A 24,193-nucleotide genomic window follows, 5' to 3' on the forward strand; every position below is an offset into this window, starting at 1 on the left:
AAAATCTTTTTGATAAGTTTGATAAATCTAAATGTTAAAATAAGAGCTGCTCAGCTTGTGGACGTGCAGAACTTGTCAGATATTGGCAACATAACTGCAGCAGAATAAGAAACTTGTAGTTGTACTATTAAAGCCATTTTTTCTCTCTTGGCTCCTTAGTCCCACCAACAATTATAGGTTCGGGCTCTCCTCAAGATGTTTCAGCAATTATCAAACAAGCTGTCTCTCTTGAGTGCGAGGTGCAGGGAATCCCTTTTCCTGCTATCCAGTGGTCCAAGGACAGGAAGTAAGCGTGCTCTGAAATGAAAAGAAATGAAGTTGGCTGAACATTCATTGGTCAGTACTTCCTGTTCTCATTCTTATTCTTAATCCTTTCTAGGCCGGTGTTTCTCGGTGATCCCAATCTGGAGGTCACAAACAGGGGTCAGGTTCTGAGAATAAAAAGTGCCCGTCTTGGAGATCAGGCCCGCTACCAGTGTAGTGCCACGAATACAGCTGGGAAACAGTCCAAGGACTTTAACCTTAGTGTCTATGGTTAGTGTGTAATCCTAAGCAAAGTAAATTTTCTAATGTAAATACAGCACCGTGTCTTGTCTTGAGCCACCCATCATTTCCAGAGAAATAGAAAATAGGTGGATAGATGCAGTTATTTATGGAAAAGTGTGCAAACATACATGGAAGTACAGTATGTGGGGCCAAAACGAGCTTCAGGAATCACCCTGGCGCTTTAAAAATACAGTTTTATGCTGTCAAACTGTGGAATTTTTTTTTATAGTTTTGTTGCTAAGCTGTCTGTCGTGTGTAGAAATATGTGTATAATTCAGGGTTATGTGCCTTGGTCGTGTACAAGGACTTGACTGAAAATGAGTGAAAAAGCAGCCAAAACTTTGAAAGACCTTCAGAAATCCTGGAGAACTGCTGCTCAGGAAAATCAGGCTCCGCAGCAGCAAAACGTAAAGAAACGAGTGGTGGCTCAAGACTTATGCACACTACTGTATACTGTGCATAAATCTTTTAGCACAATTAACATGGACAAACGTAGCTGAATTACAAATTTCAGTATGTTTATATGTTTATTTCAGTGCCCCCCTCCATCAAAGGAGGTAATGTCACCACAGAGGTGACGGCACTGCTGGATACTGCGGTAACTCTGGAGTGTGAGGCACGTGGGGTGCCGCTTCCCTCCATAACCTGGCACCGAAAAGGAGAGATCGTCCTGTCCAGCCGTCAGGCTCAACATGTAGAGCGAGGCCGCTACTTGAAGATCGTTCGTGCACAGGCCTCTGATGCTGGACAGTACACGTGTAAGGTGACCAGCGTGGCTGGGAGCGCTGAGAAAAGCTACACGCTGGACGTCTACTGTAAGAGCCAGAAATGATATCGACACACATCTTTGTGTTCACTGTGTTTTGTGTCAGCTTAAAGTAACAGCTGTTAAAAATTAATTTCAATGATGTTGTTTACAACAAGTCCAGAACAAGTCCTGGAAATGAAAACTGCCATCATCTCTGTGTTTAGAAAACCCTTTATTGGCTCTGAAGCTTAATTTGGTGATTTAGCATAAACCAGATGTAAGTTCTGCCTGATAAAAGCCTGAAATGTGTCAAATGCAAATAAGATTTTAAACCTTTGTCACGTTCTCTTCTTTCCGTGGCGGACCTCCCTGTGCAGTGCCTCCCACAGTCACAGGCGGGGATAAAGGGCCCATCAAAAGGAAAGTGGTTCTCAGTAAATCTCTGATCCTGGAGTGTGAGGCTGGAGGACACCCTCCACCTTCTCTTACGTGGCTGAAGGATGGAGTCCCTGTACGCGATGGGGCAAGTGTCCGTGTGCTCGAGCAGGGAAAGAAACTAGAAATCCCCTCGGCCGCCGTCTCAGACTCGGGACACTACATCTGCGTGGCTACGAGCATCGCCGGGGAGAAGGAGGTCAAATATGATGTCAGAGTTTTAGGTATAAACACACAGAAAATCGCTGATTTCTGGTATAACTACATCACTTTCCATTTTCTTCTTAGAGTGCTATCCCAGCTGTCATTATAGTGATTTTTCACAGATCACCCAAACTACAGCTGATGGGGAAACACCTGGGATATTTCTATCCATCCAAAATGCACACAATGCATTTTTAAGTCATGCACATGATACTGTTTGTAGGAAGTTGACCTGCTTGTTTGCTTGCATGTTATCCCAGGAAGTGTTTGGTCTGGCTTTGTTGTTCGTTCCACACCGATTTCTTTACTATATCCAAATTAGTGTTTTTGCTTTGAGAAAATTTAGTCTACTTAAGGTTTATTGGTAATGGAATTCAACATTTAATTCTGCCAAGTAGAAACATCACAGGAAAAAAAGTGTGATCTAAACTGGCCGCTCAGTTGCATGTGTTTCATAACTGGTAAGAACGAGGACTAAGTACAGTCGACTTACCGACGTGATGCTGTCATTTATGGAGTAAATGTAAATGCCTGTGAGAAAGACATTCATCTCCTCTGGGTACCAAACAAGCGTCATTGCACAGCTGTGCCTTTAATAGAAATGCATTATAGCATTATGTAGCTTGCTATCGCCAGTGTATGAATGGGTGAATGACTGAATGTAGTGTAAAGCGCTTTGGGGTCCTATGGACTAGAAAAGCGCTATACAAATGCAGGCCATTTACCATTATTTCAAAGACGCTGCTGACAGGAAGTGTATTTTCTGAATTTGTACTTGCTAACAGAAAATCGGCGACTGCAGCCTGTCAGGTTTGCTCTTTAACTGTCTGACAGCTGAGAAAAGCGTCACGCCGTTGTCGGCAGGATTCGAACCTGCGCGGGGAGACCCCAATGGATTTCTAGTCCATCGCCTTAACCACTCGGCCACGACAACTCATGTTGAGCTGATGCTCTCGTGTTCTGCTGATTCTTATCTGCAGTGTCCTGTCACTTCACTGTGGGTTTGATCTATCTGGCCTCACATATGCTAGAAATATTTGTCAGAGTTTATTCTATTGAGCATAAACTGAAATGTCAGGAAAATGAATTAAAAAAAGATGATTTTCACTCCTAGTTCCTCCTTTCATCGATGGATCTGATAATGTGACGGTCACCACAGTTATACTTAACACACCTTTGGAGCTCGAGTGTCACACCGCAGGAACACCTACACCTGTAATCACGTAAGAGCTCGTCTATTGCTCACAGTTAAACAAATGCAAACAGGCCTTATTGAAAGTCACTGTAAAGTTAATTCCTTCCCAGGTGGCATAAGGACGGAAAGCTATTGCGACAGGGTGAAGGATTATGGATCGCAGCCGGTGGGCGACGCCTAGTCATCTCTCGTGCTCAGGTCTCTGACACAGCTCTCTTTCAGTGTGTGGCCACCAATGAGGCAGGAAACCATAATAAGGACTTCAGTGTGGTTGTCCAAGGTAAAACAAAGAAACTTACTTTAAAATTAAAAAGACCCATCTCAGTATCTTTTAAATGTAAATGGCTTTACCTAAACTCTAGTTGCAAGCTGCAGCAAAATCTCGCTTTACCTTTTTTAAATTTCCTGGTTCCTCATTTTCAGTTGTAAAATGTTTCCAAGGATAAAAACCTGCCCTCTGTACCTCTGCAGTTCCTCCATCCATCCGTACCAATGGACCTACTGAACGTTCAGTGATTCTCCACAAGCCCGTGAGTCTGGACTGTGTCTCCAGTGGAATTCCTCCTCCAACCATTACCTGGCTTAAAAATGGACGACCAGTCGACGCAACTAGTGAGCACCTGCAGGTTGGTCCCTTAATTGTCTGACATTTTCAAGCTATTCACTTTAAAATCAATCATCACTGAAGCATGAACTTCTTCAGGTGAACCACAGATCCATACATGCTGTATATCTGCAGCCAAACCTAGATTCTCCCTCTCTCCTTGATGCAATTCAAATTATTACTTATTTTTATACACAGTGCTTTCAGTATGGAAACACAGCTCATTTCTCTATATTTTACTTTTGAGGAGCCAGACTTTCTTGTAATTTTGTATCTATATGTAACAAACAAAGTAGCAAACAACCACTTTATAAAATGTATCTTTATAACTTTGTTACAAGCAGCCTGAATCTGCAACAAATGTCAAAAACAAGTTTTTGAGTATTTTTGCAAAAAGCAACATCATTACCAAAGAGTTCTAATCTGAAAACTGGACATATCTCAGAATATCCTCAAAAATGTTTGGAAACTAGACAAGAACTGTCAGGCTTCACAACTATCCACAACAGATGAACAGTATCCGAAAGTTTTGTCCTAAGAAACAGGAAGAAATCCCACAAAGAGCCGACACAGGACCTGAGAGATGCATCTGGCTCGTCAGGTGATCCGTCTGCCTTCATCTTTTGGGGGCTGGTGTTGGGGATCTTGTCAAAACTCACATACCTTCTCGAAAACATGTGATTGGCAACATTTTCATCTGACAATGATCCCGAGCACATTGTCAGTGCAGTGAAAGCAGACCTGGACAGAAAAACACACAGTGGGAGATTATCAGTCATGGACTGGCCTCCCCGGAACCCAGACCTCAACATTACTGAAGCGGTGTGGGATCATGTTGACAGACAATCCAACAAAAGGCAGCCAACATCCACAGAAGAGCTTTCAAGAAGCTGGGCTATTATTCCTGTTATGATGAAGAATAAAGCTGGTCACACCAAATATTGACTTTCACACTCATTCGCCTGCTTTTGCTTCATATACTGCATTTCCATGTATGTTTGCACATTTCAATAAATCACATATTTCTCAAATTTCCTAGCAAAAAGTAAGGAGGTGGGGCTTAAGGCTTAAGAGTACTAACAGGTTAGAAGAAGAAGAAGCAGAAGCAGCAGAAAGCGATTCATTCTTATTCTTCACTGCTCAGTAATTACCAATCTGAATTCTCTGTATCTGCCACAGCTGGAGTCAGCAGGCAGGACACTAAAGATTACAGAGGCAAGACTGGAGGATTCTGGGAAATTCACTTGCCTGGCCACTAACGCAGCTGGTGAAGCTCAGCAGCACATAAGACTCAGCGTCCACGGTAACTTACTTATGGATATACAAATCACTCGCTCTGCATGTTTGTCTCGCTTATCTTCCTCCTCCTATATCCAGAGTTGATAATAATAAGCTGTTGTTTCTGGGTGTAATTCTGTTTGTGTCCCTCAGAGCCTCCCAGTATCCCGTCCTCTGGAGAGACCATTAACCAGACCATTCTGTCAGGCTTTTCCACTGAGCTCGAGTGCAAGGCCGCGGGCAGCCCATTACCTGGTAAGACTGTTCACTAACAACCTCCTCAGTCCCACTCTGCGCACTCAAAGCCTTTACAGTGTAGTTTTCCTACAAACAGCTTCAGCTTCTTCCCTCTCCTTCTTTTTCCATTTGGATGATCTAAACACTCAAAGATGTGCTACATATAAATTCATGTGTAGCTAGGTTCTTATTGTAAAATCACTTTCTTCATTGTTAGAGGAAGTGTTACAGTACAGCAATTTAGTATCTATGTAACCATAACTGGGCAACGGAAATTCTTTATCAACTTTAAAAATTCTAAAAAAAATGTAAAAATTACAATTCTTTATAATAAACTTTGATTTTTAGTCCAACATTTATTTTATTTGCTATTGTCTTCAGATTTTAAATAAACTCAAACCCTCATTAATCTCTTTTAAGCCTAGTTTTCTGTTTAATAGTTCTTTTGCTGAAAGTATTTTTGATATCCTTCGTGCCTTAGCTATCACTTGGTACAAAGATGGCCGACCTCTGACCAGTGCAGCTGGTGTGACGTTACGGAAGCGTGGCCAGATGCTGGAGATTGAACGAGCACAGCTGTCCGATGCTGGCATATACAGATGTGTCGCTGTGAACCTGGCTGGAGCTGCTGAGATATCTCACAGACTTCAGGTCCTCGGTGGGTGGCTTTCTCATTAATTAAGCAGAAGTATGCTGAACTTTTTGGTTGTTCGTGAGTAATACTATCTCTATAAGTTAGAGATTAGTCGCTGACAGATGATGACAATATGCGGATAGCTGAAAAAACAAAAACAACTCCAGTGGCGTTGCAGATCGTCACTGACTGAGTGCTTTATCCTCGTGCCTTGCAGTGCCCCCGGTCATCTCCAGCCGAGGCGGTACGGTAACTGTTGTGGTGAATGAAGCCGTCAGGTTGGAGTGTGAGGCTACAGGGGTTCCTGCTCCCAGTATCACATGGCTCAAAGATGGCAGCCCTGTGGCAAGTGTTTCACATGGCATACAGGTGACATCACTACATTCATGCTTAGTGCTTTGTGCCGGATCATTCCAGAGATCTGTTGTGATGCAAAATGCGAGGTGACGTTATCCTCAGGTTATGTTGAACATTGCAGGTGTGCGGAAGCTCTGTGTTAGATAATAATAAAAGTCTTCTGCAGACCTTTTAACGACTGTGTGCTGTGAGTCTGTGCGTGAGCCGAGCACCGTGACGTGACCTCTGCTCTGTTTCCGTCGGCCTGTCAGGTGTTTGCTGGTGGCAGAGTGCTGTCCCTGGATAGCGCACAGGTTAGCGACACAGGCAGGTACACCTGTGTGGCTGTCAACGCTGGAGGAGAACAGCACAGAGACTATGACCTGAAGGTTTATGGTGAGAACATGAACAGCTGTTGTTGCATACATGTACCTATATGGTATCATATGGTAAACAGCATGTATAGTACTTTTTTTTTTTTTAATCCTTTATTCGTTTTGTTTTTTTTTAGAAAAGTGTCTGACATCATTTGCAGTCCCCAGCTTAGGTTAACTGGTGGCTCTAAATTTGCCATCGGTGTGAATTTGTGTAACAGTCTGTGTTAGCTTTGTGACACTGATGACCTGTCCAGGGTGCATACTGCCTCTTGCCATATGGCTCCAGTCCCACCATTAACCTGAATTGGATAAGCAGAAGATGATGCATGATGAATGCATGTTCATTAGGTTCAAATAAATGCATATCCATGAAATATGAATCGATTCAAATAACTTATTGTTTATACTAAAGACACAAGTATCTGTATTTTACCGTATAAATATAAAATAGTTTTAAAAACAGATTTATCCGTCCATCCATCCAAGGTTTTGACTTTCACCTGTTTATTTGTGGATCACTAATGTTGCCTTTTTAAAAAGCTTTAACATCATAGTGCACTCTCTCGTTACATGCCCTGGTTCTTCTCTTTAGAGTTTAATCGTACTCATGCATGTTACGGCTGCTCCTTCTCAGCTGCTTTGTTTTGCTAACTAATGGTTATGACTGACTGTCAAATGTCTTACAGCAGAAACCAGACTGAGCACCAGGCTGTGAATTATAATACAGAAACAATATCTGGCAAGAGCCTTGAGCAAAGCATGTGCGTGTAGAGGAAGTGCGGCTTGACTGAGTTTAGCGTTTCAATAAACGCTGTCAGCCTCCTGAACAGAGCCGAGCTTGATGGCGACTCAGCTGTTATACAAGTCTAATCAAAGCTAATGTCACTGAGGTAATAGGAAACATGTCATCTTACATACATGGGATTGTAGAGTCTGTGTTTGGATCTTTGTTCGTATATGCATGCAGAATGCAAACATCCACATGATGCGAGTTTCCTCGCAGAGATCAAAAAGAAAGGAGGGAAAAAGAACTTGTCCACTGAAGTGAAGGCAGATTTGTTGTGGTAATTGGTACCATTCTTCAGCTGATAGCCTATTCCCGTCCTTCTCCGATGACTTGGGCTCTGTCTGAACAGCGACCACAGTTGAAGGGACATTGGCCTGCTGTCATTTTCTAAATAAGAGCCGACTGTCTTCTGAAAAACTTGTAAACAGAGGCTTAAACAAAACGCCTTTCATCTCATATATTCTGGGATTTCTGCCTCCTGTTAAAATAATTACATTATTATTCCCAGAGAAATGATTTCCTGAGCTACTTCAAAGTCAGTTCATTTCATAGGCGTGTGCTTTCGTTGCACAGATGCTCAGTGGCAAATACACATCCTGTCCAGAACTGCTTGAAATTGCTGGAAATCAAAGCAACGGCCATCCAACTGGTATTTTTTAATCCCTACTCATTTTCCATCTCAGTGCATGTTAGCAATTCCCAGTGACGTTAGCTTTCATAACCTTCTGGGAAACGAAGAAACTCAGATTTATAATGTCACTAAAATATGTTGAACTGGTTTAATGATGCCGTCATAACCCAGGATGCAATTGGAGCTTAAAGAGCACCAGATGCACAACAAACAGCGCCTGTGCTGCTCAGGAAGCAATTATATTGTTTACCCATGAGGTAATCTAACAAGTTTAGTGTGCTTTGTGGGACAAAGCAGCACTTTCACAACAGCGCACCCTTAATACAAAAGATTTACTCCGAATCATGTCATTTAAATGATTTCATCCCAGAAAGTATTCATTCGATGACAGAAGCCTTTTCAGGAGCTCGTCTTCATGTTTTGCCACAGTGCCACCAAACATCAAGGGTGAGGAGGTGAATGCTACAGTGATGCTCGGTCAACCCGTGGAGCTGCACTGCCAGAGTGATGCAGTCCCCCCACCCACCCTGTCCTGGCTCAAAGATGGCCGCCCTCTCTTTAGGAAGCCTGGTCTGACTGTGTCAGCAGATGTTAGTCTGCTTAAGGTACAGTTCATCATACAACCATCATATAGCTAAAAGACAACTGGAAGGGCTAACTTTAATCTTAAGAGGTCCCTTTTAACGATGACCGTCTCTCCTGCTGTTAGTTGCATTTTTTCTTTGGCCAAAACTCTGTTCTCTGTCTACAAACTGGCAGATTAGCAGGGTGCATGTGCAGGACTCAGGCAGATATACCTGCGAAGCCACAAACATTGCTGGCAAAACAGAGAAGAACTATAACCTCAATGTGTGGGGTAAGTTGATCTTGTGTCACTGTCGTGCATTTGGACTGACCTGAAGAGATTTTTCAGTCTTTCTTGGACTGTTAGACAAAACAGAAACAAAAAGCTTTTTGTTAGTAGATTTTGATCTTTCTTTGCAGCCCATCATCACGATGATTTATGCATCGCTCATTTACTAGTACTAATGCATGCAGTGTGACTGCCTCCTTTTGGCGTCCCTTTGCTATTACAGTGTCTCCCAGTATCCGAGGCTCTGAGGAGGCGTCTCCTCTGACGGTAGTTGAAGGCAGTCTCATCACTCTTATGTGTGAGTCCAGTGGCATACCGCCTCCCAGTCTCACATGGACGAAGGATGGTAAGCCAGTTTCTGCTTTGATCAAACGTGGGGAGGCAGTGCGCATGCGCGGGTGGCGTGCTGGAACGCCTCACCTATCCTGTGTTTTGTTTATATTCCAGGTTCTGAAGTGAAATCTGACCAGCGGGTCAGGATTCTGTCAGGAGGTCGTCAGCTGCAGATCTCCAGCGCTGAGAAGACAGATGCTGCTTCTTACACCTGCACAGCCTCCAGTGCAGCTGGCACCGTCTCCAAGGAGTACAGCCTGCAGGTTTATGGTGTGTAAACACCACGAATTCATCCTTTTTTTTTTCAATTGCCTTTTTGCCTATAAAGGATACAGGCTGTACAGGTGTTGGTTAAATGTTGTCTCTATGGGGGAAAGAGTTAAGGTGATAAAAACAGTAAAAAGCTTCTCTTATCTCATCTTTTTAATGACACACCACTCACCCGCTTTTCTCACTTCAGTCCGTCCTTCCATCAGACGCACCGAAGGCGGCGCTGATGAGGTCACTGTGATAAAGGGAGGTGATGTGACGCTACAGTGTGATGCTGAAGGTGTGCCGCGACCTGCGGTCACGTGGCTGAAAGACGGACGGCCGATCACAGGCCAGCATGGTGCAAAGGTCCTGAACGAGGGGAGGCTATTGCAGATTAAAGATGCCAAAGTGTCAGACACGGGACGCTACACGTGCATCGCTGTTAACGTGGCGGGACAGGCTGACAGCAAGCATGACATCAGCGTCCACGGTATGAAACAGGAATTGCTTTCAGAGATTAAAGTTTTTTGTGTTTTCATAATGATCAAAGAAATCATCTTTGTGTCCATTTACCTCCTTTTCTCTCATCTTCAGTCCCACCAAGTATAATTGGGCAGGTGCAGTTTCCAGAAAATGTGAGTGTTGTCATGAGGAACCCAGTTGCTCTGATCTGCGAGGCCTCCGGCATCCCTCTTCCTACCATCTCCTGGTTGAAGGACGGTCAGCCAATTAAAACGACTAGTTCAGCGCGCATCCTTTCAGGTCTGTTCCTGTTTGACTTTTCGTGACTTTTCAAGCTCTTAGTCTTGATTTTTACTTCCCAGCTAGGTTTCAGAGGTTTCAACATTTGCAATGCACTGCCACTAATAATATTATGGAATGACTGCGACCACGGCCAAATGCAGACGCCGGTTCTGTGAAAAACCAGCAGAAAAACAATTAAATTGTGAAGCAAAAGAATGTTAATATTAATTTGAAAAGTTGGAAATGGAAACTGTAACAAAGTGTGAGTGAATCCTAATGACACTCATGTTGTCAAACCTGGAGTTGTTTCAGTAACATGTCATTATTTTTCACTTATTTTCTCATTAACTGTGGCAAAGCTACGCTGTTGGCTGTTGAGACTGACATTAGTCTGAAATATCATTAAACTCTGTCCTAAATGTTTGAACAGCTGTGGTTCTAAGAGTTCAGCTTCTCTGTGTTGATTGATTTCAGTGCTCAGAAAGGCTAATGTCATTTCAACACGTTTAAAAGCCTGTTTACGTGTTCTTGTCGTGTTTTATTTCTGGGGAAAAAAAGTACTTTTCTTCTGACCTAGCTTTTAAAGACATTACACGTGGTTATAGAAACATAATAATAATGGACTTGTTTAACTTCTAGGTGGCCGCAGCCTGCGTCTGATGCATGCTGCAGCAGAGGATGCTGGGAGATACACTTGCATCGTGTCTAACAGCGCTGGGGAGGAGAGGAAGACCTTTGACCTTGACATCCTTGGTGAGAAAATAGAAAATTTATTGTATCATGTTTTGTTTTGTTTGTTTGTTTGTTTTTGTTTTTAGCTTTATGCCATAATATTGTCTAACTAAAGTGACTGTGCATTTACATATATTGTACCATGCTCGAAAAGGTGGAGGAGGTGGCTGAAGACAGGGAGGTGCAGATTATGGGTGCATGGATGGATGAATGGATGGATGTTTATTTTCCACTTAATGATAAAATGGACTTTGATAGAAAATAATAACTATTTAACTGATTTTTCCGACAGTTCCCCCGAGCATTGTGGAGGAGGGAACTATGGTGGATACTAAAGTGAAGGAGAAACACAACATCACTCTCACTTGTGAAGCATCAGGTATTTGAGATAATCTGGTAATGAAATGTTTGGATCAATCCTTAGTGTAAGTTCCAGTCAAGATAATCTCTGTGCTTTGGAACAATTTTCTTAAGCCCTTTTACAATTTCCCAGGTAATCCTGTACCTGAGATTAAATGGCTGAAGGATGGACAGCTGCTGGTGCCTGACGGGCATTACCAAATTCTGTCTCATGGCCGTTTCCTCCAAATCTCTGGAGCCCAAGTCGCAGACACTGGCAGGTACAGCTGCCTGGCCTCTAACAGTGCAGGAGACCGCAGGCGGCATTACAATCTTAATGTCCTGGGTACAAAGACAACTCTTTTTCCATTTTGGAGACTTTGAGTTCATTACACGTGGAATGAAATCATATTACTTATTTGTCTGTTTTTTCCCCTCTTTTCTTGACCAGTTTCTCCCACCATTGCTGGGTCAGGCCCTGACATTTCTGCAGAGGAGGTTACAGTAACCCTGAGCAGCCCCACCTCACTGGTGTGTGAAGTCCAGTCTTACCCTCCTGCTCTGATCATGTGGCTCAAAGATGGCACTCTGTTTGAATCCAGTCGCAACGTCAGAGTCCTTCCAGGTTTGCAATGACGTGCACAATGAAAATAAAGAAGCAATAAAGGGACAGAAGGAAAATGTGTTAGAATCTTTGAATCGTGACTCTGTGGCTGTTACAGGTGGGCGAACGCTGCAGATTCTCAATGCTAAACAAGAGGATGCTGGGAGGTATACCTGCGTGGCCACTAATGAGGCTGGAGAGACACTGAAGCACTATGAGGTCAAGGTTTATGGTGAGACCCCTTCAGCTTTGGGAGCATGCTGCAGCATAAAATGTTTTATGTGTGTTCAGTTCTAGCATAATCTATTGCACATGCTTTCTTGTACAAGTAAATATAATTTACAGCTCCTTGTCAGAAGTTTACATCCACTCATCATGGACATAAATGTCATGGTAATTTGGGGTTTCAGTGATTTATTAGAACTGTTCATTTTTCCAGGGAACCATGATTATAAAGCACACATCTTTATTGACTTTAAAAAAAACAAGAACAGAGTGCACAAGTTTGAAATTATGTTGGATTGTCTCTCACCCACATGGGGTCAAAAGTGCTGCTGAATCTTCTACAATGTCTTTTAACTTGACAGGATCGATTTAATTTCTCATTAGTGGTCATGATTGACTACAACTGGTCGTTCTCAGCATATAAAGGATTTGTATGACAGTAATCACTGGATTGGCCATTGCTCAGAACAATGGGAAAGTCCAAGGAACTCAGTGAAGGTTCAAGAAGGAGAATTGTAGAGTTATACGAGTTGTGAAAGATTTCTAAACAACTGCAAATCCCAAGATCATCAGTTCTAACAACTGTATGTAAATACAACTCATTTGGATGTGTCACCACTTTGCCACGGTCTGGAAGAAGATGCAAACTGTTACCCTCAGATCAGGAACAACGGAGGAAAACTAGGCTCAAGTCTGGTATGAAATGGGGGTTTTTCCACAACGATGCCTCTTGTACATCGTCTTATTATCTTTTGGGAGACGCCTGCGTCACTTTCCGGTCAAAAAAAAGTTGCTGGTTGAATAAAAGTAACTTTAAGTCAAAATTTGCCAGGAGTATGAATAATTATAGGCTTCACTGTATATATTAGAGCCTGCATGTATCCAAAATAAATAAAACTTGTGCCCCTCATTCTTGTTTTTGAAGGGCAGTAAAGATGTATACTGTACAATCCTTCCATCTTGGACAAAAGAAATCATTAGAAGAGATTCATATCAATGATGAGTGGATGTAAACGTCTGACCACAACTGTAAATTACTGATAAGAATTACCAGTAATCAGATTTACATTAAACATATTTTAACTTGTTTTTGTCTCCAGTTCCTCCACAGATTAATAAGAATGACATTCCCGGGGAAGGACTGGCCCCTAAAGAGGTCAAAATCAAGGTTAACAGCACCCTGACTTTGGAGTGTGTTGCTCAGGCCTTTCCTACCCCCGCACTGCAGTGGTATAAAGATGGACAGGTAACGTCTGGGATATTTTCACAGTTTTTTAAAGCTGTGGGATTAAAGGCTTGAAAAAAAGTTTTTTCTCTGCACAGATCCTGCAGTCAGATGACCACGTGTCCATTACAGCCAACGGGCGGATCGTTCAGATCAAACATGCTCAGGTGTCAGACACTGGCCGCTACACCTGTGTAGCCACTAATATAGCTGGAGAGGATGAGAAGGACTTTGATGTAAATATACAAGGTGAACTGGGTTGACTAATGCAGATGTGTGCACTGCAACTATTATTTAATAAAGACACTACATAAATGCACAACCATGCGCCTGATGGCGTTTCCTCCTGTTAGTAATGTAATGCGTGAAGTAAGGTTTTAACGTCTGTCCTCTTTTTCCCCGCTGCTCAGTTCCACCTAATTTTAACAGGCCTGGTGCAGATGGTGATACCACGTCTTCCTCAGGCTTTGGAGTTGATGCACGAGACGTGATACTCAACAATCCCATCTCCCTGTACTGTGAGACCAACGCCGTCCCCCCTCCGACCCTCACTTGGTACAAAGACGGACATCTGCTGACATCGAATGACAAAGTTCTGATCCTGCCAGGTGAGACAGATGACGAAAACTGTAAGGAAGAGATGAAATGTGAAGGATATTTAGTCCATACACATTTTCTACTGCTTTAATCTCAGGTGGGCGAGTGCTACAGATTCCCAGGGCCCAGATTGAGGACTCAGGCAGGTACACATGTGTGGCTGTCAATGAAGCAGGAGAGGACTCCATCCAGTATGATGTTAGAGTGCTATGTGAGTAAAAACACCCTTATTTCCTGTGGGACAAGTATCGATCAGTTTAGCAGAGAACGGTTCACATGCATGTATGTGTTCTGCACTAGTACCTCCGACCATACGCGGAACAGACAGCGACCTGCCTGATGAAGTCACAGTGCTGGTCAATAAAACTGCCCAACTGGAGTGTCACGTGGAGGGAACCCCGGCCCCCAAAATTAGCTGGTTTAAGCACAACCAGCCAATCACCTCCAACAGCTTGCACAGAATTCTGTCCAATGGGAGAGCGCTTCAGGTAACAACCAGGAAACACAGACTGATTAAATTTGTATTTTTAAACCTTTCATACCCCACACAAGGTACGATGTCTTGACAACAATGAAAATAACTGTAATTGTTCTTTTTACTTCTTTTACTTGTTTATGTAAACATGTCAGTATCAATGCACCTCGGGTAATATTTACAACATTTTTTCTCCATCAGATATTGACGGCTCAGGTATCGGACACAGGGCGTTATGTGTGTGCAGCTGAAAATGTGGCTGGAAGTGCAGAAAAAACATTTAATCTCAATGTTCATGGTGAGTTACTCCCTTTTCCTTTTCAGCTTAAATGTGTCACAACCAGTGTTGGTCAAGTTACTTGAAAAAAGTAATCAGTAACTAATTACTGATTACTTCCCCCAAAAAGTAATCCTGTTACTTTACTGATTACTTATTTTCAAAAGTAATTAATTACTTAGTTACTTTTTAAAAACACGGTTTACAACCTGAAGAGGTGATAAAGCGATAGATCTTTCAGCCCAATTCTACTTTTTCTACATAATCCATCATACAAAATGTAATCAAATGGAAAAATCTCTTTTTAAAACTTGTTTATTAGTTTTAATCTTTTAACTTTATGCATCAAGCAAACATTTAATTATATGCAACGTTCTCTGACGGGAAGAAATTAGTTTAACATTTAAACCTATTTTCTGCACATTCCAGCACATAAAATAAAATATTTTTTGTGTTTACACTCAGTCTTTCAAATAGATGCAAGTAAAACACAGCAGAAAATAAATAAAGTCAAAGACTCAGCGGTCCTGTTGCTCTATTTTCACCTGTAAAGCAGGAGCAGGGTAGGCGGAGGTTTACCCTGGTGCAGGTGTGCCGCGGTCAGTGGAAGAATCCGCGAGTTTCTCTGTGAGTTTCCCATTACGTCGTAGCTACTCGGTGCTTGCTCGGAAGTTTAGGGGTTTTTTCTCTGTAAAAAGAAGTTTTCTTCCCACGCACAGCGGACACTAATGTTTTTGTCACTTTGTATGGAATCAAACTCAAAGTAAGGTCAGTACCGCACTCGATATGTGATCCATTGTTGATCTGCACACAGCTGTTGTCACAAATGTCGCACTCGCTTACGTCACTGTCATGAGACATTCTCGCAAAAAAATCACGGTTTTAGTAACGCAGTAACGCAGCGTTCCTACGGGAAAGTAACGGTAATCTAATTACCATTTTTGCAATAGTAATCCCTTACTTTACTCGTTACTTGAAAAAAGTAATCGGATTACAGTACATTTGTTCATGTTCTGCCCATCTCTGGTCACAACATGAACAAATGTAGTAAAATACTTTTCCCTCATGTGATCACAGCAAATTAAATATTTTTGTCTTCTGCCTGCTTTATTGAACGTTCCTCGTCTTTTTTCGTTAAGTGCCTCCCACCATTATCGGCCCGAGTTCTGAGAATGTGACGGTGGTTGTGAACAACTTTGTGGCTCTCTCCTGTGAAGCTACTGGCTTCCCTCCTCCAACACTGGGCTGGCTCAATGGCAGGGGCCCAATTCAAGCTAACACCAATGCACTCATCATGCCAGGTACTGTGAAGGAGTTACTTTCACCTATAGACTCACGATATCAAAAATACCTTTATGCAGACGATAAAATGACATGAAAATCACTGTTTCTCTGTGTCTGCGTGTGCCTGCAGGTGGACGCACTTTACAAATCCTGAAAGCAAAAGTGTCCGACGGAGGAAAGTACAGCTGTGTGGCCCTGAACGCAGCAGGAGAGGCTCACAAACACATCTACCTCACTGTTTTCGGTCAGATTGTTTCTGCAATGGTTTTATTGCACAGTGTAGCTCCGTGTGTTGTCTTCAATTGATGCTGATTTACCTCCTCCCCCACAGTTCCTCCCAGCATCCGAGACAATAGCGGGGACTCTCCTGTGGTGGTGAATGTGCTTGTTGGGAAATCTGTAACTCTGGAGTGTGAATCCAATGCTGTGCCTCCTCCCGTCATCACTTGGTATAAGAACGGCAGAGTGGTGACAGAATCAGCCAACCTGCGTGTTTTGGCTGAGGGACAGATCCTCGAGATCAAAGGTTCAGAGGTGAGAGACGAATGGAAACCAGCGATGATGTGTCGTGTCCCTCTGCTGGATTAAAAGCACCTAACCAAAGTGTTGAATTAACTATTTATATGTTTTTTATCTGTTTTGCATCTGTCTGTATTTTTCAGGTGTCTGATACAGGACAGTACGTTTGCATGGCCACCAATGTTGCCGGGCAAGTGGACAAGCACTTCCACTTGAACATCTATGGTAGTCTTTCCTAAATATTTACATTTTTACAAATCTGAAAATGCACCAGGAACCTATTTCAACCAGTGTCCACCTGCAGAATATTATTAAAGATATGTCTTTAAATTTCTTCTTTCTCCAGTACCTCCCAGTATCGATGGCCCAGCAGAGGAGACAGTTGTGGAAACCATCAGTAATCCGGTCATCTTTAACTGTGACGCGAGTGGAATCCCTCCACCCACGCTCACTTGGCTGAAAAACGGGCGCACCATAGGTAAACCTGTGTGCAGGTTTAACTGAACCACAAAAAAGGTTTTTCATCTGTTAATGTTGTCCTTTTTTTTATTAAAAAAACACACGAACTTCATATTTCCTTTAGAGAACTCAGAGTCTTTGGAGATGCACATCTTCTCAGGGGGCAGCAAACTGCAGATCGCACGCTCGCAGCTCTCTGACAGCGGCACTTACACATGTGTGGCCTCCAACGTGGAGGGCAAGGCCTACAAGAGGTACCGCCTAACCATACAAGGTAGATGGACATCTTTATCTTTAAAACCCTGCTAATGCCTTTCTAGATACACTATATTGCCAAACATATTCGCTCATCTGCCTTTATCAATATGACCTTGAGCTGCATCCCATTCTTAATCCACTGGGTTTAATATGACATTTGCTCACTCTTTGCAGCTATGTTACACACAGCTATGCTAACCCGGGTAATTTGCTCTTAGTTCCTCCCAGTATCTCTGGATCAGAGCTACCCAGTGAGATGGGAGTCCTGCTAAATCAAACCATTCAGTTGGTCTGTCAAGCTCAGGGAACCCCAACTCCGACCATCCAGTGGCTGAAGGACGGGGAAGCCATCAACAGTACGGGAAGCAAGGGGCTCAGGTAAAGAATAGCACAATGTGCAATACACACAAAAATACATATACAAGACATATATTTTACAAATATATGTATGTATGCTCAGGATCAGTGGAAATGGCAGCAAACTCACTGTACTACGAGCTCAGACTGCTGACGGCGGCAAGTACACCTGCGTGGCCACCAACGCTGCAGGAGAAGAGGACAGGATATTTAATCTGAATGTGTATGGTGGGTTCAACTCAGGATTCAAACATAACGCATATCTTTGGCGCAAATATTCTTTTATATAACGGATCCTGCCTCCCGTCTCCCAGTGCCGCCTGTGATCGTAGGCAACAGTGCGGCTGCTGAGGAGCTCGCAGCAGTTCTGGACAGTTCTGTGAGCATCGAGTGCGTCGCAACAGGCTCTCCCCTGCCTCAGCTAAACTGGCTGAGGAACGGCCTGCCTCTGCCAGTCTCCTCACACATACGTCTCCTCTCTGCTGGGCAAGTGCTTCGGTACGTCAGCAGACAGTGCGCGGAGGATGAATTTCTTTCTTTTGAAATATGCAAATGTATTAGTCTGAAACATTCTTATCTCGACTCTGGCTTTAAAATCTCCCAAATCATCAAAACAATGTCGTCATTGAAGATTGAAAAGGTTTGAAAAATGGGGGATTGGTTTAAATAGGAAACCTCTTAAATTTACACATCGTACAAATTTCCTGTCAGGGTGGCGCGCACCCAGGTGTCTGATGGTGGACGATATACCTGCGTTGCATCAAACAGGGCAGGAGTGGACAACAAACATTATAACCTGCAGGTGCACGGTGAGTCTGAAAACTTGCTACGTCAGCAAGAAACTGCAAGCGGCCGCATGTTCTAGAGTTGTATAGCTTTCATGTTTATTCATACTTTTCAGATATCCTCCAGGCAAACTGAGAAACAAAGGCTAACGAGTTGTTAAATTACCCTCCTCAGTCCCTCCCGGTCTGGATGGAGCAGGGAGCACAGAGGATGTGACTGTGGTCGCAGGAAACTTGGCTTCTCTGCTGTGTATTGCTGATGGGACCCCAACGCCCACCGTTTCCTGGCTCAAAGACGGAGCGACTCTAGTCCCCGACCGCCACGTCGTTCTCCTAAACTCGAACACCAACCTTCGTATTAGACGGGCTCAGGTTGGCGACACGGGACGCTACACCTGCGTGGCTAACAACACTGCTGGTGAAGCGAGCCGTCACTTCAACCTGAAAGTTATGGGTGAGTGCAATCAGACTGTAGCTCTCCATTATCCAGCTTCAGCTGCTGATGCATGGACGACTAAAAAAATGTTACTTGTACTTTCTAAGATCCTCCGCGCATCGAGGGCTCTGGTGTACCTGCAGAAGTGTCTGTGGTGGTTAATAATGTCCTGGAGCTCCACTGTGAGGCCACGGGTATACCTACGCCCTCTCTGACCTGGCTCAAGGATGGACGCCCGCTCCCACAGACAGACAGCCTGCGCCTCCTCCAGGGAGGAAAGGTGCTCCGTGTGGCCTCAGCACAGGTCAGAGACTCGGGACTGTTAAAGTGAAATTTTGTTGCTCATACAGCATCGTGTGATTTTTATATAAACACTCACTGGAAACTTTATTAGTACACCTTGCTAGATGTTTGCATCCCTTCTGCCTTAATAATTCTTCATAAATTCAACAAGGTGATGGAATTATTCCTCAGATTTTGGTCCATGTTGACATGATAGCGTTGTGCAGTTGCTACACATTTGTCAGATGATCCATGATGTAGTTCTCTCTCCAGACCATCTGGCACTTCTCCTTTGCCCCGATGCTCAATGGATATTTTCTCTTTTTCTGACCATTCTCTGTAAACCGTAGACATGGTTGTGTGGAAAAATCCCAGTATTCCCTAATCTGATGCTCAGTTTGAGCTTGACTGCGGCTAAATGCACTGTGCAGCCATGTGATCGGCTAACTAGATATCTGCATTAAATACCAGTTGAACAGGTGTGTCTAAAAGAGGCCAGAGAGTGTACATGAATGGTTTTTGTGTGTTTTTTTTCCACTGTTCTCACACTTTTGATGCTCAGCTGGAGGACACAGGCAGATACACCTGCTTAGCAAACAGTCCAGCGGGAGATGATGACAAGGACTTCCTAGTTCGAGTGCATGGTGGGTAACATAGACGTTTAGCGCAAATTGCAATATGCAAACTATTTAAATTTATGGAAATTTCAATTAAATTGGTTCCATTACAAATACAAAAGGGAAGTTACAGTGTTGCAGTTATTGAATTGCTTAGAAATGTTTCTCGTTGTCATGCACATGTGTGCACAGTTTGATTGATCGTGGGCTACAGACGGTTAGAGCTCTTTTGTCTGCCTTTTCAGTTCCTCCTAACATTGTGGGAGAGAGTACACCTCGGGATGTTTCAGTGCTGCAGAACAGACAGGTGACCTTAGAGTGCAAGTCTGATGCTGTTCCACCTCCAACGCTGACCTGGCTCAAAGATGGCCAACAACTGCAGGTCAGAAGTCAAACAAAAGAAGAATAGCAACACGATGATACCTGGTGAGGTAAATAACCTTATCTGCCCCGTTGTGCAGGCCTCTGCTCGTGTGCGTGTTCTGTCTGGTGGCCGCTACTTGCAGATCAACATGGCAGAGCTCAGCGACAGAGCTCAGTACACCTGCGTGGCTAGTAACATCGCTGGCCAGACCACGCGCAAGTTTAACCTGACTGTCAATGGTACGCTTATGTATTTATAGAAATAAATTCCTCCTTTATTAGTTATGGAGTTAAGTAAAGTTCAAAAACCAGTAACACCTGTCCCTTCAGTGGCCCCAGTTATCAAGGACGGACCCCAGTCAGTGTCGGTGCACGTCAACAAGCCAGCGGTGCTTGAATGTGTAGTGAGTGGAGTCCCACCACCTCAGGTCACCTGGAGGAAACATGGAGCAATATTGGCAGGAAACAATCCCAGGTAGGTTCCTCGTCTCAAACTTTTATCATAGTTCTTCAACCTTCACAGAGATATTTCACATTGGCAGATTCAGGGTTTCACTCATGTTGTGAACACGTGTGCAGGTACACGTTTGCTGAGGATGGGTCTTTGCGCATCAACTCCACTCAGGTGACAGACACCGGTCGCTACCTGTGTATGGCAACCAATCAGGCTGGAACTCAACGCAAGAGAGTGGATCTGCAAGTATATGGTGGGTGGCAAACAGTGTTGGGGAGTAACGGAATACATGTACCGCCGAGTAACTGTATTCTGTTACAGTTACCGTTTTAAGTGGTATTCAGAATACAGTTACTTTGTTGAAAGTAAGGCTATGAACTCTAGATTTTGGGTGTCCACGCCGGTGGCAACCAAACAAAACGCGCATTAAGAGGCTCTCATGTCTGTGTCTCAATCTCGCGGCCCATGTCACCTCGACTTGCGGCCACATAATGACGTAAAGAAATATTAAAAAAAATTATTCACAAAAATGATTTAATATGAAGGCAACAGGCAGAGTGTTGCAGGCATCGCTCTAAAGAATGTAGCCTCATGGGTAGTGTAGTCCGTGCCGCAGGGAGAATGGACTGCCATACCCGTGATGTGTCTGTGAGCGAGGGAGGGAGAAAAGGAGTCGAAAAGTACGAGATGTCACCGAGCAGAAACGGGAGATGGAAACATATATATATATATATATATATATATATATATATATATACATACATACACACCAGGGCCCGACATGGTTCACGCCTACTGGCTGAAGAAGCTGACTGCACTCCACGAGCGTCTGGCAGCACAAATGAACCAGCTGCTAGTTAACGAGAGACACCCGGAATGGCTAACCGAAGGTCGGACGGTCCTGATCCCCAAGGACCCCAAGAAGGGACCGGTCCCCTCCAACTACCGACCAATAACCTGCCTCAGTACTACATGGAAGCTCCTGTCAGGCATCATATCGGCTAAGATGAACAGGCACATGGGTCAATACATGAGCGGGACACAGAAAGGAATTGGCAAGAATACCAGAGGCGCAAAACACCAGCTACTGGTAGACAGAACAATCAGCCGAGACTGCAAGACCAGACTGACAAACCTGTGCACTGCCTGGATTGATTACAAGAAGGCCTATGACTCAATGCCCCACAGCTGGATACTGGAATGCCTAGAATTGTACAAGATCAATGGGACCCTAAGAGCCTTCATCAGGAACTCAATGGGGATGTGGCGTACAACACTAGAGGCCAACTCCAAGCCCATAGCACAAGTCACCATCAAGTGCGGGATCTACCAAGGAGATGCTCTGTCCCCACTGCTGTTCTGCATAGGCCTGAACCCCCTCAGTGAGATCATTAACAAGGATCGATATTCGTATCGATATTGAACCGTTCGATACAGTGCTTTCGGTTCGGTACGCATATGCTTGAGGGTCCTGCGCAGTATCTTAGCTGTTCCCAGGACTGGGCTCTTCTGGACAGAGATCTCCGATGTTGTTCCCGGAATCTGCTGGAGCCACTCGCCTAGCTTGGGAGTCACCGCACCTAGTGCTCCGATTACCACGGGGACCACCGTTACCTTCACCCTCCACATCCTCTCGAGCTCTTCTCTGAGCCCTTGGTATTTCTCCAGCTTCTCGTGTTCCTTCTTCCTGATATTGCTGTCATTCGGAACCGCTACATCGATCACTACGGCCGTCTTCTTCTGTTTGTCTACCACCACTATGTCCGGTTGGTTAGCCACCACCATTTTGTCCGTCTGTATCTGGAAGTCCCACAGGATCTTAGCTCGGTCATTCTCCACCACCCTTGGGGGCATCTCCCATTTTGACCTCGGGACTTCCAGATTATACTCGGCACAGATGTTCCTGTACACTATACCGGCCACTTGATTATGGCGTTCCATGTATGCCTTGCCTGCTAGCATCTTGCACCCTGCTGTTATGTGCTGGATTGTCTCTGGGGCATCTTTACACAGCCTGCACCTGGGGTCTTGCCTGGTGTGATAGACCCCAGCCTCTATGGATCTTGTACTCAGAGCTTGTTCTTGTGCTGCCATGATTAGTGCCTCTGTGCTGTCTTTCAGTCCAGCTTTGTCCAGCCACTGGTAGGATTTCTGGATATCAGCCACCTCCTCTATCTGCTGGTGGTACATACCGTGCAGGGGCCTGTCCTTCCATGATGGTTCCTCGTCTCCCTCCTCTTTCTTGGGTTTCTGCTGCCTGAGGTATTCACTGAGCACTCGGTCAGTTGGGGCCATCTTCCCAATGTATTCTTGGATGTTCCTTGTCTCATCCTGGACTGTGGTGCTGACACTCACCAGTCCCCGGCCCCCTTCCTTCCGCTTAGCGTACAGCCTCAGGGTGCTGGACTTGGGGTGAAACCCTCCATGCATGGTAAGGAGCTTTCTTGTCTTTATGTCAGTGGCTTCTATCTCCTCCTTTGGCCAGCCTATTACCCCAGCAGGGTACCTGATCACGGGCAGGGCGTACGTGTTGATGGCCCGGATCTTGTTCTTACCATTCAGCTGACTCCTCAGGACTTGCGTGACCCTCTGCAGGTACTTGGTGGTTGCAGCTTTTCTAGCGGCCTCTTCATGGTTCCCATTCGCCTGTGGGATCCCCAAGTACTTGTAACTGTCCTCTATGTCTGCAATGTTGCCTTCTGGTAGTTCAATCCCCTCAGTTCTGACTACCTTCCCTCTCTTTGTTACCATCCGACTACACTTCTCCAGTCCGAACGACATTCCAATGTCATTGCTGTATAGCCTGGTAGTGTGGATCAGTGAATCGATGTCTCGTTCACTCTTGGCATACAGCTTGATGTCATCCATGTACAGGAGGTGGCTGACAACTGCTCCGTTCCGTAGTCGGTATCCGTAGCCAGTCTTGTTAATGATCTCACTGAGGGGGTTCAGGCCTATGCAGAACAGCAGTGGGGACAGAGCATCTCCTTGGTAGATCCCGCACTTGATGGTGACTTGTGTTATGGGCTTGGAGTTGGGCTCTAGTGTTGTACGCCACATCCCCATTGAGTTCCTGATGAAGGCTCTTAGGGTCCCATTGATCTTGTACAATTCTAGGCATTCCAGTATCCAGCTGTGGGGCATTGAGTCATAGGCCTTCTTGTAATCAATCCAGGCAGTGCACAGGTTGGTCAGTCTGGTCTTGCAGTCTCGGCTGATTGTTCTGTCTACCAGTAGCTGGTGTTTTGCGCCTCTGGTATTCTTGCCAATTCCTTTCTGTGTCCCGCTCATGTATTGACCCATGTGCCTGTTCATCTTAGCCGATATGATGCCTGACAGGAGCTTCCATGTAGTACTGAGGCAGGTTATTGGTCGGTAGTTGGAGGGGACCGGTCCCTTCTTGGGGTCCTTGGGGATCAGGACCGTCCGGCCTTCAGTTAGCCATTCCGGGTGTCTCTCGTTAACTAGCAGCTGGTTCATTTGTGCTGCCAGACGCTCGTGTAGTGCAGTCAGCTTCTTCAGCCAGTAGGCATGTATATATATATTAGGGGTGCAACGATATTCGTATCGATATTGAACCGTTCGATACAGTGCTTTCGGTTCGGTACGCATATGTATCGAACAATACAACATTTGTAATTTATTTTATCAACTTTCCTTCTGACGATGCTGTCTGTGTTGAGCGCTCAGTGAATCTGCGTTCGACTACTC

At 44.4% G+C, this 24,193-nt stretch overlaps 1 protein-coding gene and 1 non-coding gene across 6 annotated transcripts in view; one reads left to right on the plus strand and one right to left on the minus strand.

Annotated features, from left to right (window-relative positions):
- hmcn1 (hemicentin 1) overlaps nt 1–24,193 on the plus strand; it is an 87,328-nt gene that overhangs the window by 48,073 nt on the left and 15,062 nt on the right. For all 5 annotated transcript variants that reach the window (XM_026146195.1, XM_026146197.1, XM_026146196.1 and 2 more), the window contains 46 exons: nt 160–286; nt 380–534; nt 1,083–1,361; nt 1,672–1,953; nt 3,048–3,156; nt 3,239–3,408; nt 3,600–3,754; nt 4,912–5,035; nt 5,164–5,265; nt 5,729–5,905; nt 6,099–6,250; nt 6,490–6,613; nt 8,442–8,617; nt 8,772–8,868; nt 9,089–9,211; nt 9,313–9,468; nt 9,659–9,940; nt 10,045–10,212; nt 10,834–10,947; nt 11,219–11,305; nt 11,420–11,611; nt 11,717–11,890; nt 11,988–12,101; nt 13,195–13,340; nt 13,418–13,568; nt 13,730–13,927; nt 14,014–14,127; nt 14,217–14,404; nt 14,593–14,689; nt 15,808–15,969; nt 16,083–16,196; nt 16,284–16,486; nt 16,615–16,696; nt 16,818–16,949; nt 17,055–17,204; nt 17,407–17,566; nt 17,649–17,773; nt 17,860–18,043; nt 18,257–18,354; nt 18,506–18,784; nt 18,874–19,070; nt 19,611–19,692; nt 19,911–20,047; nt 20,127–20,268; nt 20,359–20,503; nt 20,608–20,735. In XM_026146195.1, coding sequence (XP_026001980.1) covers nt 160–286; nt 380–534; nt 1,083–1,361; nt 1,672–1,953; nt 3,048–3,156; nt 3,239–3,408; nt 3,600–3,754; nt 4,912–5,035; nt 5,164–5,265; nt 5,729–5,905; nt 6,099–6,250; nt 6,490–6,613; nt 8,442–8,617; nt 8,772–8,868; nt 9,089–9,211; nt 9,313–9,468; nt 9,659–9,940; nt 10,045–10,212; nt 10,834–10,947; nt 11,219–11,305; nt 11,420–11,611; nt 11,717–11,890; nt 11,988–12,101; nt 13,195–13,340; nt 13,418–13,568; nt 13,730–13,927; nt 14,014–14,127; nt 14,217–14,404; nt 14,593–14,689; nt 15,808–15,969; nt 16,083–16,196; nt 16,284–16,486; nt 16,615–16,696; nt 16,818–16,949; nt 17,055–17,204; nt 17,407–17,566; nt 17,649–17,773; nt 17,860–18,043; nt 18,257–18,354; nt 18,506–18,784; nt 18,874–19,070; nt 19,611–19,692; nt 19,911–20,047; nt 20,127–20,268; nt 20,359–20,503; nt 20,608–20,735 — 7,053 coding nt within the window. The remainder of the gene's footprint in view (nt 1–159; nt 287–379; nt 535–1,082; nt 1,362–1,671; nt 1,954–3,047; nt 3,157–3,238; nt 3,409–3,599; nt 3,755–4,911; nt 5,036–5,163; nt 5,266–5,728; nt 5,906–6,098; nt 6,251–6,489; nt 6,614–8,441; nt 8,618–8,771; nt 8,869–9,088; nt 9,212–9,312; nt 9,469–9,658; nt 9,941–10,044; nt 10,213–10,833; nt 10,948–11,218; nt 11,306–11,419; nt 11,612–11,716; nt 11,891–11,987; nt 12,102–13,194; nt 13,341–13,417; nt 13,569–13,729; nt 13,928–14,013; nt 14,128–14,216; nt 14,405–14,592; nt 14,690–15,807; nt 15,970–16,082; nt 16,197–16,283; nt 16,487–16,614; nt 16,697–16,817; nt 16,950–17,054; nt 17,205–17,406; nt 17,567–17,648; nt 17,774–17,859; nt 18,044–18,256; nt 18,355–18,505; nt 18,785–18,873; nt 19,071–19,610; nt 19,693–19,910; nt 20,048–20,126; nt 20,269–20,358; nt 20,504–20,607; nt 20,736–24,193) is intronic.
- On the minus strand, nt 2,786–2,867 carry trnas-aga (transfer RNA serine (anticodon AGA)). The gene has a single exon. It is a non-coding gene; the product is annotated as a tRNA-Ser (tRNA).

The sequence above is a fragment of the Astatotilapia calliptera genome, chromosome 17 (assembly GCF_900246225.1).
Source record: "Astatotilapia calliptera chromosome 17, fAstCal1.2, whole genome shotgun sequence".
NCBI lineage: Eukaryota > Metazoa > Chordata > Actinopteri > Cichliformes > Cichlidae > Astatotilapia > Astatotilapia calliptera.